The sequence below is a fragment of the Schistocerca nitens genome, chromosome 5 (genome assembly GCF_023898315.1).
Source record: "Schistocerca nitens isolate TAMUIC-IGC-003100 chromosome 5, iqSchNite1.1, whole genome shotgun sequence".
In the NCBI taxonomy this organism is placed as follows: Eukaryota; Metazoa; Arthropoda; class Insecta; order Orthoptera; family Acrididae; genus Schistocerca; species Schistocerca nitens.
Window position 1 is genome coordinate 259,142,478 of NC_064618.1, and position 14,554 is coordinate 259,157,031.

At 40.1% G+C, this 14,554-nt stretch overlaps 1 protein-coding gene across 1 annotated transcript in view; it reads right to left on the reverse strand.

The window, feature by feature from the left end:
- LOC126259376 (KICSTOR complex protein kaptin-like) overlaps positions 1-14,554 on the reverse strand; it is a 132,065-nt gene that overhangs the window by 82,985 nt on the left and 34,526 nt on the right. Inside the window, exons 2-3 of the mRNA XM_049956125.1 lie at positions 5,162-5,244; positions 4,868-5,047 (exon numbers count right to left, since the gene is read on the reverse strand). Of these exons, the coding sequence (XP_049812082.1) occupies positions 4,868-5,047; positions 5,162-5,244 (263 nt within the window). The remainder of the gene's footprint in view (positions 1-4,867; positions 5,048-5,161; positions 5,245-14,554) is intronic.

The following is a 14,554-nucleotide window of genomic DNA, read 5'->3' on the forward strand; positions in this document are numbered from 1 at the left end:
CATCTAGTTTCTACCCTCTTATACCCAGTTCAAATATTAGCTTTTGATCTTACAAAGGAAATTATATTTTGTTAGTAGGACCCATGACTCTCGGTTTTGAACTGGAATATCTAGTATATTCCTTTTTGTGAGAATGAGGATTGAATTGTTTTGAAAAATTATGAAATTAGTAATGTTATTAACTGTTTGTAGATCATGTATGGCCCAAGTGAGGGCAAGAAAAAATTTTCTTTGGGGAATATTTCCTGTATACATTTTATAATCATTCTGGTTCCAACAATTTTTTGTGTTTGATAGTATTTGTACAGTTAAAGCAATAATTAAAAGTTTTGTGGTGGACCACTTGGGTTGAGGTTCTGACTTGGGTCCTCATCAGTGGATCAGGGTGGCTACACTCTGAAATCCTATGATAACAACAGATCTGGCACAGGTTTTCTTCCTGGCATTGGAGTAATGAATGGCATCTGCCTCAGCCACCTTTCATGAACCTATAATTTATAATAATTAACATGGCTTCACCTAGTTCAGCAGATTGCTTTTATGCTATCTGCTTATGATATAGCCATGTCTGGAAGAACAGTTGTGTGCGGAACCAACTTTACTGATTTTATTTCCTTTTATTTCATATCAGCACCCTATGTTACCCTTCATCCATAACTTAATTGTGGTTAACTCTGTGACGAATGAATGTGTGGTTGACTGAAAGTGAATGTGTGACTGTAGAGTCAGAATAGCTTTCTTGGTTCTCACATAAGTGGGGGAAGGTTCACACTGAATTTCAGCTCTCAAAGCTGGCGCCTGGTGTGACCAGTGGTGGATACTTATGGGGGGCACGCAGTCGCGTGCCCCCCCTTGCGGGGCCGCCCACACTGCATCAGACCGCACACTATTCATTCGTTTCTTTCATCAGTCGACTCAACTGAATCGAGTTATCGAGTATTTGTACTTCCTATGTAGCATCACCATTTAAAATTCAGCATACTTTTGCCCTCACAACTACTGAAACATGACAATAATGATCTGGCACATAAATTGAATCAGTGCTTGACTGAACTATTGTTTTCAAAGAAGAATCACTCTGTGATTAAAAAGAGACTAATGGGAGAGATTCTTCAATACAAGCAAACGAGTATATATGCCCTTAATGATTGTGATTCTGTTACGCATACATTGTCTGTTTGTCCTAGAGCTGACTATCCTACTTTTCGCATGCTGTACAAAATATTTGCTTGTCTATCTGCATCTGCTGCTACTGCAGAAAGAATTTTTCTCAACATTGCGGAGTACAAAAACATGGCTGAGGTCGACACTGAAGGAGAATCGACTTAATGGCTTAGCTCCGTTGAACACTCACCCTATAACATCTGCACCGAGTGGCAAGAGGTGCAATCTTAAGATGTTTTTTGGATGGATCAGCAGTACCAGGATTGGATGTAATGATTCAAGAAATCTGCTTTTGAACTAGGCTGGTGGGGTAGTCATGTTCGTGGTAGCCTGAGGTAAGAATGGTGGTGTATTGCCATAAAGAATCTCCATCAGAACAAACACATTTGCCTTGAAAGCGAAGGCTGTACAGGAGGGAACAACTGATGTGGAAAGGATGGTGGCTATCAAAATGTAAGTTCTGTTGTTTTAGTAGATTTATCTGAACAGAACTGTGTGTAGTTGGCCCACGGTGAGGATGAGGCCAAGATCAGGGAATGTGGCATGGGATTTGGAATAGGAGGAATGTACTAAGAGATTCCAAAACTTTTAGCAGGTTAGCCTCACCATCAGTCCACATGACACAGTTGTCATTAATGTAAAATAAACCAAAGCAGGGGCTGAAGGCTTATGGATCCCAGAAAAGCCCCCTCCAAGCAACCCATAAAATGTTTGGTATAGGAAGCAGCCACTGTGGCTCCCATTGTCATGTCATGCCACTGGTCTTTGTGAAAATAAAGTTAATTAAAGTGAGCAGGAAGGATGACAAAGGTGGGCACCAGTTGAGATTATGTTCAGCAGCAGACAGACCATGCACATGGGGAATGTTGTTATAGAGGGAGGTGGCAGCAATGGTGACAAGGAAGGTATGCAGTGGGAGTGGGATGTGCACAGATTTCAGATGATCTATGAAATGGTTGGTGTCTTTAATATAGGAGGGGAGTTCATGTACTATATGGGCAGGTGTTGCTGACTTAAGGCAGACATATGTTTGGTGGATGTAATTAACCCATCAAACTAGTTGAAAGTAGATTTCCCAGGCCATCACATCCAACCCTTGTCCGCTGATGCCTTAAAAACACACACACACACACACACACACACACACACACACACACACACACACACACACACACACACCTTAGGAGTGCACTTCTTTTCACTCAGTACTATCCTAGTCTTGAATGTATTAATCAGCCGCTTCCTAAAATCATGCCCTGAAATGAGGTCCATTCTGAACAAGAAGCATATCTTTTCACCCCCCCCCCCCCCCCAAATCGTGGCAATATCTTAACATCTTGCTCAGATCTTATGCCCACTCTGCACCCATTTCCTTCCCCAATGGCTCGTAACTCTGTTACCATCTCTGCTGTAAGATTTGTCCCATCCACTCACCCAACACTACCTATACCAGCCCTACAACTGGCAATACATATACCATTAAAGGGAAAGCCATCTCTGAAACGACAAATGTTATCTGCTGGCTGTTATGTAAACACTGTCTGGCAGTCTACATTGGTATGACTAGCACCAAGTTATCAGTAAGGATCAACGAGTATAGACAGAGGGTTTACACTAGCAACATACAATATCCTGTTGCAGAGTATGCTCTAAAACATGAAAGTTGTGACCTCAGTGCCTGTTCCACCACACGTGCCATAGGATTCTTTTCCCTGGCATCAGTTTCTCAAGCTCCATAGGTGTGAACCAGTGTTACAACACGTCCTTGGTTCAACCCTTCTGCCAGAAGGAGCCACTGTGTCTGACAGCTTACACATGTCTGCAACTTTTGTGTGTGTTCTCTCCTTTTGCTGTTTGGTGCCATCTATCCAATTATATTGCATTTTCAAAAACTGATTATTTGTGTTTGTACTTTAGTTGTTGCGGCCATCATACCTTCTGAAGTAACCCTCTTGTCAGTCTTTGCTGCCATGTTATCTTGTCCAAACTATCATCTGTTTACATCCTTATGTGCTAGCTCACTCTTTTATTTATCAGTACCACCTATTATTAACCAATATCTCACTCCTGTATCTTTTATAGTACTAGCACTGATTTCTGTTTGATTATATGTGGCCACTGTTATTTACAAATTTGGATATTGTTCATCATACGAGGGTAATCCCAAAAAAAGGGTCTCCTATTTTTTTTATAAGTACATAGACCTGTTTATTTCTAGAATGGTTTACATCAGTTTACAGCTTGAACATTTAGCTATTTTTCGACATAATCACAATTTCTCTCAATGCATTTTTGTAGATGCTGTGGCAGTTTTTGTATGCCCATGTCATACCAGCTCGCCACCATGCTGTTCATAAAGTTATGAACCTCTTCTTTCACCTCGTCGGAGCTGAATCGCTGGGACCACAATCAACGCTGACAGGTACTGTGAGACTCTGAAATCTCAAACGGGCAATTCACAACTGGAGAAGAGGAATGTTGAGCAAGGGCGTACACATTCTCCATGACAACGCTCGTCCACACATCACTCGGCAAACCGTTGCTCTCCTGCAACAGTTTCAGTGCAACATAATCACCCACCCACTCTATATCCTGACTTGGCACCCAGTGACTATCACCTGTTCCCTAGGTTAAAAGAACATTTGGCTGGAAAGTAATTCAGCTCCGACGACAAGGTGAAAGAAGAGGTTCGTAACTTTCTGAACAGCATGCCCTTCTACTTTGGTGTGACTACCACCAAGTTACTAGTTAGGATGAAAATTGCCCTATGCACCCCTGTATCACCACCTGTACCAGCCCTGCAATTGGTGAAAGAGCTACCTGTGAAATGACACACGTCATGTCCCAGTTGTTATGCAAACCCTTTTTGGCCTTCTACATCGTTGTGACTACCACCAAGTTATCATTTAGGATGAAAGTGCATAGACAGATGGTGTATACTGACAACATATAATATTCTGTTGCAGAACATGTTCTACCACATGACACTCATGAGCTTTATGCCTGTTTCATCACATTTGCCATAGGATTCTCCCCCCCAACACCAATTTCTCAGAACTCCACATATGGGAACTGGCATTACAACATGTCCTTGGGTCTCGCCACCCACCTGGTCTAAATTTACAATGGTTTTTTCAGCCTCGGCATTTATCTTAGTAACTAGAACCACAAAGACAAAATTTCCGTAATCAAATACTAAAAAACATCTTCTGCTGACTAAAATTTTGGCTTATGATTTTTTAGTGCTGGAAAGGGGTTTCTTGCCTTATTTTTTGCTTCTACAGCTCATGACTGTTCCTGAAAGCGTTTCCTATAATACATATACACGCTGTATAATTCAATTTCATGTACTAAACTTGCAGAAATATTATTGAAAATGTATGCTTGTCTTGCGCATGAAATTAAGCTTTGCAGAGGTGAAACTTGAAGTGGCATAAATTTTCATCAACTGGAATGACTGCTGCATACATACAAGAAGACTAGTGAAGTAACTCTACTGTGTGTGTGTGGGGGGGGGGGGGGGGAGGGGAGTGGAGGGGAGGGGAGGGGAGGGGAGGGGGGAGGGGGAAGGGGGAGGGGGGAAGGGGGAGGGGGGAGGAGGTGGCGCATGCTCTTGCCACTTGCACCCATGCTTTTTTGTACTGTGTTTGGTTTAAACATCATTTCCTAATTAAGCTACAATCTAACAAAAATATTTAAGTACCTCTTTAGTGTTCTCATCATTTTCATTTACCAGGATATACGAATGATACAGTTGGTATGGTATAAAATCCAGCTCCAACATTAAACAGTTTTGAGCAACACTCTCTAGGTTGAATTCTGAGTTTGGCTCCCATTCAGAATAAATATTTAGATATGTTTCAGTATTGCTTTCACTGCTTGCCTATAATGCAGAAACAACAAACATATTACACAAAATGTAACAATTAACCATGAAACTATCCTATGACAATGTGTTGATGGCTTCATGTCAACTGAGAAATATACGATATCATACCTTTATAATTGTTATTCCTATAACAAAATCATCACCTGATGTGCTCTTGTTGAATGAATCTATAGATATGATTTCTGCTCCACCTGAAACAGAGAATGAATTACTTATAATTCATACCAATTTAATTACAGGAGGAGGAGATTAGTGTTGAACAACCTGTCGACAATGAGGTCATTAGAGACAGAGCACAAGCTCAGATTAGGGAAAGATGAGGAAGGAAATTGGCCATGTCATTTTAAAGGAACTATCCCAGCATTTTCCTGAAGCAGTTTAGGGAAATCATGGAAAACCTAAATCAGGATGGCCGGACGTGAGTTTGAACCATCATCCTCCCGAATGCGAGTCCAGTATGCTAACCACTGTACCACCTTGCTCATAATTTAATTATATAGCTTGATTTCAGTTACTGATAAGCTGAAGATTCACAAGCATGTATAAAAACACAAGTTATGAAAATTATAAGTACACAAAGATGGGCACATGAAATAAATTGATTCTCTAAAAATGTACTGTAGGCAGTTCTATATGACAAAATGGAACATAACAGTAATTACTTGGAACGTTTTTAACTCCTCTTCCACTGCTTGCTCCCACCAGAAATCATAACTGAAAAATTTTAATTAATTGTTACTGGAATGCAGCCCATCGTATAACATTACGATAAATCTCTATCTCTCTCTTTCTATGTATGTGTTTATTACAGTCAACTAAGTTACAGAGAATGATCTGTTAAAATACAATAGGTCAGAAAACAGTATCACTGGATGCAAATTAACTGAATTTTTCTCTCTCAGTTACTATGGGTGTTCTTTGTAGCTTAGCACCATAAATATAAAATTAACTAGAATTTTAATTGTGAATGGTTTCAAAGCCACCAATGGTTTGTTAATAACAGTTAAAGATTACTGTACCAACTGTTGAAGCAGTGCACAAAGATAAATAATCTAATGGAAAAAGTGAGACAATTAATTCACTTAGCATTTAGATAAAGCCTACAATGAAAAAATATGTAACATTATACTTTAATGCAGTTGTAAGTAGCAACTAAGAAAACCCTTAATAATAATAATAAAATAATAAGACAAATTCATAATGTCACATAATTAGTGAGTACACTACAGTACATGAAAATGCCTGGCAGACAGACACTTCAAGTTCCAGACATAGAAAAAGGCAGCTGACAGCAGCAGCAGTACCTGGTTTGTGCACAGTGTTTTTTTCTCCCCTTACATGTTTACATGGAGAAATTAATTGTATCACTGTATTTATTTCTGTTGGGTTTATTAAGAAAGATAAATATAGTGTGTGTGTGTTTCATGAGATTTATCGTAAAGTGTTCTGACTTTGCAGTGTTGCTCCAAGCTGCCATTAGCAGGCTGCAACCTGATTCACTTTGAAAATCATGATCATCGCAAATAGTATGATAAATAATCAGTAGTATTACAGCTCCAGAGGCAAGAACATCAGCAGTTTGTTCATTCATTCATTGGTTCACACATCTTGTTCTGTCAGTCTTACCATGAAGCAAAGCTGGCGTGTGTGAATTCCTAAGGGGCCAAACTGCTGACGTCACTGGTCTCTAGACTTACACACTACTTAAAGTAACTTACGCTAAGAACAACACACACACACCCATGCCCGAGGGAGGACTCGAACCTCCGGCAGGAGGGGCCACACATTGTGACATGGCCGACTCGTGGAGATACCATCTTGGACCTATTGATAACAAACAGACCCGAACTTTTCGACTCTGTAAGCGCAGAGCAGGGAATCAGTGATCATAAGGCCGTTGCAGCATCCCTGAATATGGAAGTAAATAGGAATATAAAAAAAGGGAGGAAGGTTTATCTGTTTAGCAAGAGTAATAGAAGGTAGATTTCAGACTACCTAACGGATCAAAATGAAAATTTCTGTTCCGACACTGACAATGTTGAATGTTTATGGAAAAAGTTAAAGGCAATTGTAAAATGCGTTTTAGACAGGTACGTGCTGGTAAAACTGTGAGGGACGGGAAAAACTCACCGTGGTTCAACAGCAAAGTTAGGAAACACTGCGAAAGCAAAGAGAGCTTCACTCCAAGTTTAAACACAGCCAAAGCCTCTCAGACAAACAGAAGCTAAAGGATGTCAAAGTTAGCGTAAGGAGGGCTAGGCATGAAGTGTTCAGTGAATTCAAAAGTAAAATTCTATGTACCAACTTCACAGAAAATCCTAGGAAGTTCTGGTCTTACGTTAAATCAGTAAGTGGCTCGAAACAGCATATCCAGACACTCCGGGATGATGCTGGCATTGAAATAGAGGATGACACACCTAAAGCTGAAATACTTAACACCTTTTTCCAAAGCTATTTCACAGAGGAAGACCGCACTGCAGTTCCTTCTCTAAATCCTCGCACAAACGAAAAAATGGCCGACATAGAAATAAGTGTCCAAGGAATAGAAAAGCAACTGAAACCACTAAACAGAGGAAAGTCCACTGGAACTGATGGGGTACCAATTCGATTCTACACAGAGTATGTGAAAGAACTTGTCCCCATTTTAACAGCCGTGTACCGCAAGTCTCTAGAGAAACGGAAGGTTCCAAATGATTGGAAAAGAGCACAGGTAGTCCCAATCTTCAAGAAGGGTCGGAGCAGATACGCAAAACTATAGACCTATATCTCTGACATCGATCTGTTGCAGAATTTTAGAACATGTTTTTTGCTCGCGTATAATGTCATTTCTGGAAACCCAGAATCTACTCTGTAGGAATCAACATGGATTCTGGAAACAGCGATTGTGTGAGACCCAACTCGCTTTATTTGTTCATGAGACCCAGAAAATATTAGATACAGGCTCCCAGGTAGATGTCATATTCCTTGACTTCCGGAAGGCATTCGATACAGTTCCACACTGTCGCCTGATAAACAAAGTAAGAGACTATGGAATATCAGACCGAAGAGCTTCTAGGAAACAGAACACACCATGTTGTTCTCAATGGAGAGACGTCTACAGACATTAAAGTAACCTCTGGCGTGCCACAGGGGAGTGTTTTGGGACCATTGCTTTTCACTACATATATAAATGACCTAGTAGATAGTGTCGGAAGTTCCATGCGGCTTTTCGCGGATGATGCTGTAGTATACAGAGAAGTTGCAGCATTAGAACATTGCAGCGAAACGCAGGAAGATCTGCAGTGGATAGGCACTTGGTGCAGGGAGTGGCAACTGACCCTTAACATAGACAAATGTAATGTATTGCGGATACATAGAAAGAAGGATCCTTTATTGTATGATTATATGATAGCGGAACAAACAATGGTAGTAGTTACTTCTGTAAAATATCTGGGAGTATGCGTGCGGAACGATCTGAAGTGGAATGATCATATAAAATTAATTGTTGGTAAGGCGGGTGCCAGGTTGAGATTCATTGGGAGAGTCCTTAGAAAATGTAGTCCATCAACAAAGGAGGTGGCTTGCAAAACACTCGTTCGACCTATACTTGAATATTGCTCACCAGTGTCGGGTTGACAGAGGAGATAGAGAAGATCCAAAGAAGAGCAGCGCGTTTCGTCACAGGGTTATTTGGTAACAGTGATAGCATTTCGGAGCTGTTTAGCAAACTCAAGTGGCAGACTCTGCAAGAGAGGTGCTCTGCATCGCAGTGTGGCTTGCTGTCTAGGTTTCAAGAGGGTGCATTTCTGGATGAGGTATCGAATATATTGCTTCCCCCTACTTATACCTCCCGAGGAGATGACGAATGTAAAATTAGAGAGATTCGAGAGCGCACATAGGCTTTTCGGCAGTCATTCTACCCGCGAACCATACGCGACTGGAAGAGGAAAGGGAGGTAATGACAGTGGCACGTAAAGTGCCCTCCGCCACACACCATTGGGTGGCTTGCGGAGTATAAATGTAGATGTAGATGGCGCGTCAAACTGCGTGTCCACTCTGTGCAACCATGAAGCAAAGCCTCCAGGAACATGAGAAGAAGCAAATTATACATTAACATGCAGAAGCAGCCACTTTTGGCTCCTTTTTTTAATTTTGAAGATGAATCCACTTTAGCTGTAAGTAGTTTATTTACAAACACAACCAATTTTGCAGCATTATAGGTACATCACAGGTGCAATCTGTACAAAGTTACACACAAGAACCCATGTAAGGCAATAAAACATAAAAAATGAAGAGAGACAGCAGATGAACATACTCACAAGCTCAACTCATGTTCTGATCAGGAAAGAGAATGGGATGACTCAGTGTTCATAGTCAGCAATTTTTCACTGTTTAGTGGACGTCATAAAACAACAACACAACATAAAATAACATAGTGTGTTCCTGTAATGCCTAGAAAGGACAACAGTTAAAATAAGAACTTCTCAATAACAAACTATCTGGTAGGTAAAATACTACTAAATTCTGACCACCAGGAGTACCAGTTCCTGATGAGCTAAAGGTCCCCATGCACTGAAAAAGTGGTCACAAACCGACCGTATCATCAATAGGATTATTTAAATTTAATCAGCATCATTCCCTCATTTACCTACAAAAGTTTGAAAAACACACTGGTAAAGACCCACATTATTCAGTCTTAAATTGTGGGGAAATTTCTAATGGAGATACTGGCAAGTAACAGTTCCAGGGATTCCAAGATTTTCGAGAATGTTTTAATTTCAATAATATAAAAAATAACATAAAGCCATGCAGGGGCCAGGTGGCCACTACTGCACTAATCAATAGTTCTCCATTCAGGTTGAGTGGGTTGCAATGGAAAAAGTCAAACATCAGGCAAGGAATGACTTTGTTGCTCATATGATGCATTTCAGAATTTATCCATCATCAGATATCCAGGAGCGATTACTGCATGCAGATATGGCATTTCACATACAGCTGAAATGCCATGTCTGTGTGTAGTAGGCCCAATCGCACCTGGACATCTGATGATGGATAAATTCTGGAATGCATCATATGAGAATAAAGTCATTCCTTGCCTGATGTTTTACTTTTACATTGCAACCCATTCGACCTGAATGCAGAAGTACTGATTCTTTTAATTTCAAGTTTGAAGTTGGATAACAAATGAAATATTTTTTCGTGTGATATACAAGGGGGGGGGGGGGTTCTAGCCTAACAAATAAAAATGACAGAAATTTCATAATACCTATTTATTTTTCAATATAATACCCATGTACAATAATACACTTGTGGGTATGGTCAAATAACATCTGCAAACCATTGAAATAAAAGGTCTTCGATTTTGAGCATCAATCACTGCATCATCATTGTCAAATCGTCCTCTGAGCTCTTTTTTTTTAGGTTTGGGAAAAGAAAAAAGTCTGATGGAGCCAAATCTGGAGAATATGGCGAATGACATAACAATCTGAACCCACAGTCAGGCAGATTTTCCAGTGCTGTGAGGGCTTTGTGCACTGGTGCATTGTCCTGATGCAAAAGAACTCCGAATGCCAATTTTCCATGCCTTTTTTTCTTTATCTCTTCTCTCAAACAGTGCACGATGGTGAAATAGTATGATGCATTGATAGTCACATCCTTTTGCAAGTAATCCACCATAATTACCCCTTCTGCATCCCTGAAGACCGATGCCATCACCTTATTGGCTGATTTTTGCACCCGGAATTTTTTTGGGTAGGGGATGATGTTTCAATTGTTGTGACTGTTGTTTTGTCTCAGCATCAAAGTGGTGAAACCATGTTTCATCCACTGTCACATACCTTGCAAGAAAGCAGTCATCATCCGCTTCAAATTGGCGAACGATTTCTTCACAACTCTGCACACGCACCCATCTCTGATCTGCTTTCAAGTCTTTCAGGACCCACCAAGATGAAACTTTCCGGATTTCCAAAATATCCTAAACAATGTCATCAGCACACTCTTAGGAGATTTCAAATGTGTTTTCACTTTGCTGCAATGTTGTTCAATGATCCTGCTAAACTGTATCGTGAATTGCAGTCACTGTTCCATCAGTGGCAATGGTGACAGGCCTTTCACTAATTGGCGCACCTTTCACACTCGTTCTCCCATATTTGAAGTAGAATGTACAGTTTTTCATTGTCCTCAAGTGTATTCCGCATGCCCTCCGTAACTTCCTTGGGTGTCATTCCCTTCAAATGAAGATATTCAATCACAGCACGGTTCTTTATTGTCTCGATATTCACCATTTTGTTTATGTCACCATGTACAACGCATCCTAGCGGCAAAACTAACGAAGCTGGAGCCACGAAATCTGACTTGCATACCCACAAAAGGTCACCATAAAAGTAGGTGGTGGTGTTTGTGAAAGACATTATGGTAACTATCTTGGGTTAGAAGCTTTTCAACCACCCCTCTTAACTACAAATTAACAATTTTTGGAGCTTTTCCTTTACTTGTACTGTGAAACCTTACTTCTTGCCACATTTCATCATTGTAGATTCATGGGAAGTACCCTATATGTTCTGACAAGGGAGTTTGCAAATATGAAAATGTGACAAAAATGGCAGTACATTTGACTGCATGGACTTCGAAGCCAACCTTTACTCTACCACCAAAGGACCATAGATCTTAGAATGTAACATGAATTTTAACTTTATATGTCCACACAACCCTGAAAAAAGAGTTTTTAACAGACAGGAAGACAGAGAGACAGATGGACAACAAAGCAATACTATAAGGGTTCTGTTTTTACTGACTGAGGCACAGAATCCTAAAAATTTACTAATCACACCATGTTCATGAAATCCCAGCAATATGTTAACTTTTGTTGTGTCCCTTTCCTGCTCAGTCACTGCTGCTGGAGTTTCACTTACCCACATTCGACAGTAATGTTGGTTAACTTTGCCACAGTGCTGAAGGGTAAAGTCATCATTGAACAGCACTGCATTGACATAGCCATTGTTTTCGGAGTTTGTAAGCATGCAATCGGCATTGTTTGTGCACAATGTCACACACTGTCAAATAAGGAACAGTTAGTTCCCTACTAGGTCATCTAATGGATTTATGTGGGCTTATAACAAATACTTTGCATACTTGTTACACAGTCCCTTCATTTACATGCGTTTTATGATGTCTTCCAGTATCTGAACTCAAAAATACCCATTTCTCGAAGAGTTCTGTCCCACTGATAAGCAGATTTACGTGTGGGAGGATCCATGTTCCATTCTCTTCTTGCACACTGCTGAAGACATGTTGCAGATTTTAACACTTGTAACGATGTCACATATTGCAGCTTTTCTAGTGGTATCCAAACGTTGATTGTCAGGAGTATGTCTTCTACTGTACAGTAAACATTTGTGCGCATGAGCCATGACTTAGTGCTGTTCATGAAATGGTGAAGATCACATTTTGAGTGTCTCTATTGATTGTGTATTTATCTAACAACATAAAATATGATCAGGTTCTTCCATTAAAAGCATTTGTTTGTGTATACCTCTAGCCCAGACATCCTGTGTCAGAGTAAGGCTGCATAAGATGCTGTCAATTTCTTTCATTACAAGCATTTGTTTGTGTATACCTCTGGCCTGGATACCCTTATCAGAGTTAAGCAGAATTTAAATTCTTGAGTTGAAATAGTCAGAGATATTGTAGTACTGCCTAATGAGGTATATGCTTTTGCGAAATGTTTAAATATTTGGGAATTCCAATTTCTTGTCTGATGTCCACTGTCAAACTTTTCGAGACCTTTTATTGGAGTATAAAACTCCATTCAGAATCCTACAGGGGACACATAGTCTACATGGAAATTATTTCTATTTTTAGTATTGTGGTTGAGAATTGGAAAGTTCACCATTAGGTCAGTCATATTATTAAGTGTAAGAATTCCTAGGTCCCTGAAGAGTCTTCTGTAGGATATTCAGTTACCAACTTTACAAAATATTCTTATTGTGTGCTTCTGTAGAACAAACATTTTTTTCACCTTAGTCGCATATTCCAAGATTATGCCATACGGCAGACACAGGTGCCACCTCGGTTTATTAACCATCTAGATTCCCAGGAAATTCACACATCCAGTGTACGCTCATTGATCTCTGCTTTTGGTACCTGTAAGTCATTTTCACTGATCTGAAATTGCATAATATGAGGATTTGCAAGATGAAGCCTGTTCTATTATTCTCCTGACCATATCTGGTACGGATTGTTGAGATCTTTTATCAGTATACTTGTGTCACAAGTACACATCAGCTTTTGAAGAGAACTAGTTGTTTTATGCACACGCAGATAACTTTTATGGTAACATTGGACATATCATTGTATTACAGTAAAAAAAAATCATATATATAGGTGTTTACAAACATACATATCTCATACGAATAGGATGGGACAGGTCATTTGCCATAGTTTATAGTAGGAACCATTGACCGAAGTAATTTAGTGGAACTATGAGCAACCTACATTAAAATGGCCAAATGGAGATTGCTTCCTGCATCATCATGAATAGAATGCCAGTCTGTTAAAAGCAACACAATCCCATTCAATGTATCGCTAGTGTAAAATATAGTTATGCAAAGTAGTTATTTAATAATGTAAAAAGCTTGTGCTACAATTAATTCATTTCAGGCATTTGAAATCCTGGCAGAGAGTGAGAGCCCATTTCTCCTGTCCTAGGTGGTACTGAGTCATGAGAAGAGTGCTCTGGACAGTGGGGTAGGCGACAGGAGAGACAAGACACAGGAGACCTGTTTCTGGACAAGGATAGGAGGGTAATTTTAGTCTTTGAAGGCCTCAGTGAGAGCCTTTGCATATTTGGAGAGGGACTGCTCATCACTAAAGATGTGATGACAATGACTGGCTAGGCTGTGTGGAAGGGATTTTTTGGTATAGAATGGGTGGTAGCTGTTGAAGTGGAGGTATTGTTGGTGGTGATCTACAAACAAAGCTGTAATCACTTGTGACGAAGCAAGCTGGGATATTTTTACTTCCCCCTCTTGTTTTGCCATTTGCCACTTTAAAACTTATTTTTTTTTTCAGTTTTGACCAGTTACTATTAACATACATGAGTATAAATTGCATCTTAATAAAAGAGAAAGGCTGGCCCCCTGTTTTAAAGAATGTAGCACCAGATCTAATTTTGTGCTTAGTTTTTTTGTATGTAATCAATTTTCTAATTTGTTTTGACTCTTCCTAGATAATGTCTTTCATTATAGGGTGAAATCAGTAACTGTTCCATAACTTAAATTCTATTGTTAACTTGTAAAGAAATATACACTCCTGGAAATGGAAAAAAGAACACATTGACACCGGTGTGTCAGACCCACCATACTTGCTCCGGACACTGCGAGAGGGCTGTACAAGCAATGATCACACGCACGGCACAGCGGACACACCAGGAACCGCGGTGTTGGCCGTCAAATGGCGCTAGCTGCGCAGCATTTGTGCACCGCCGCCGTCAGTGTCAGCCAGTTTGCCGTGGCATACGGAGCT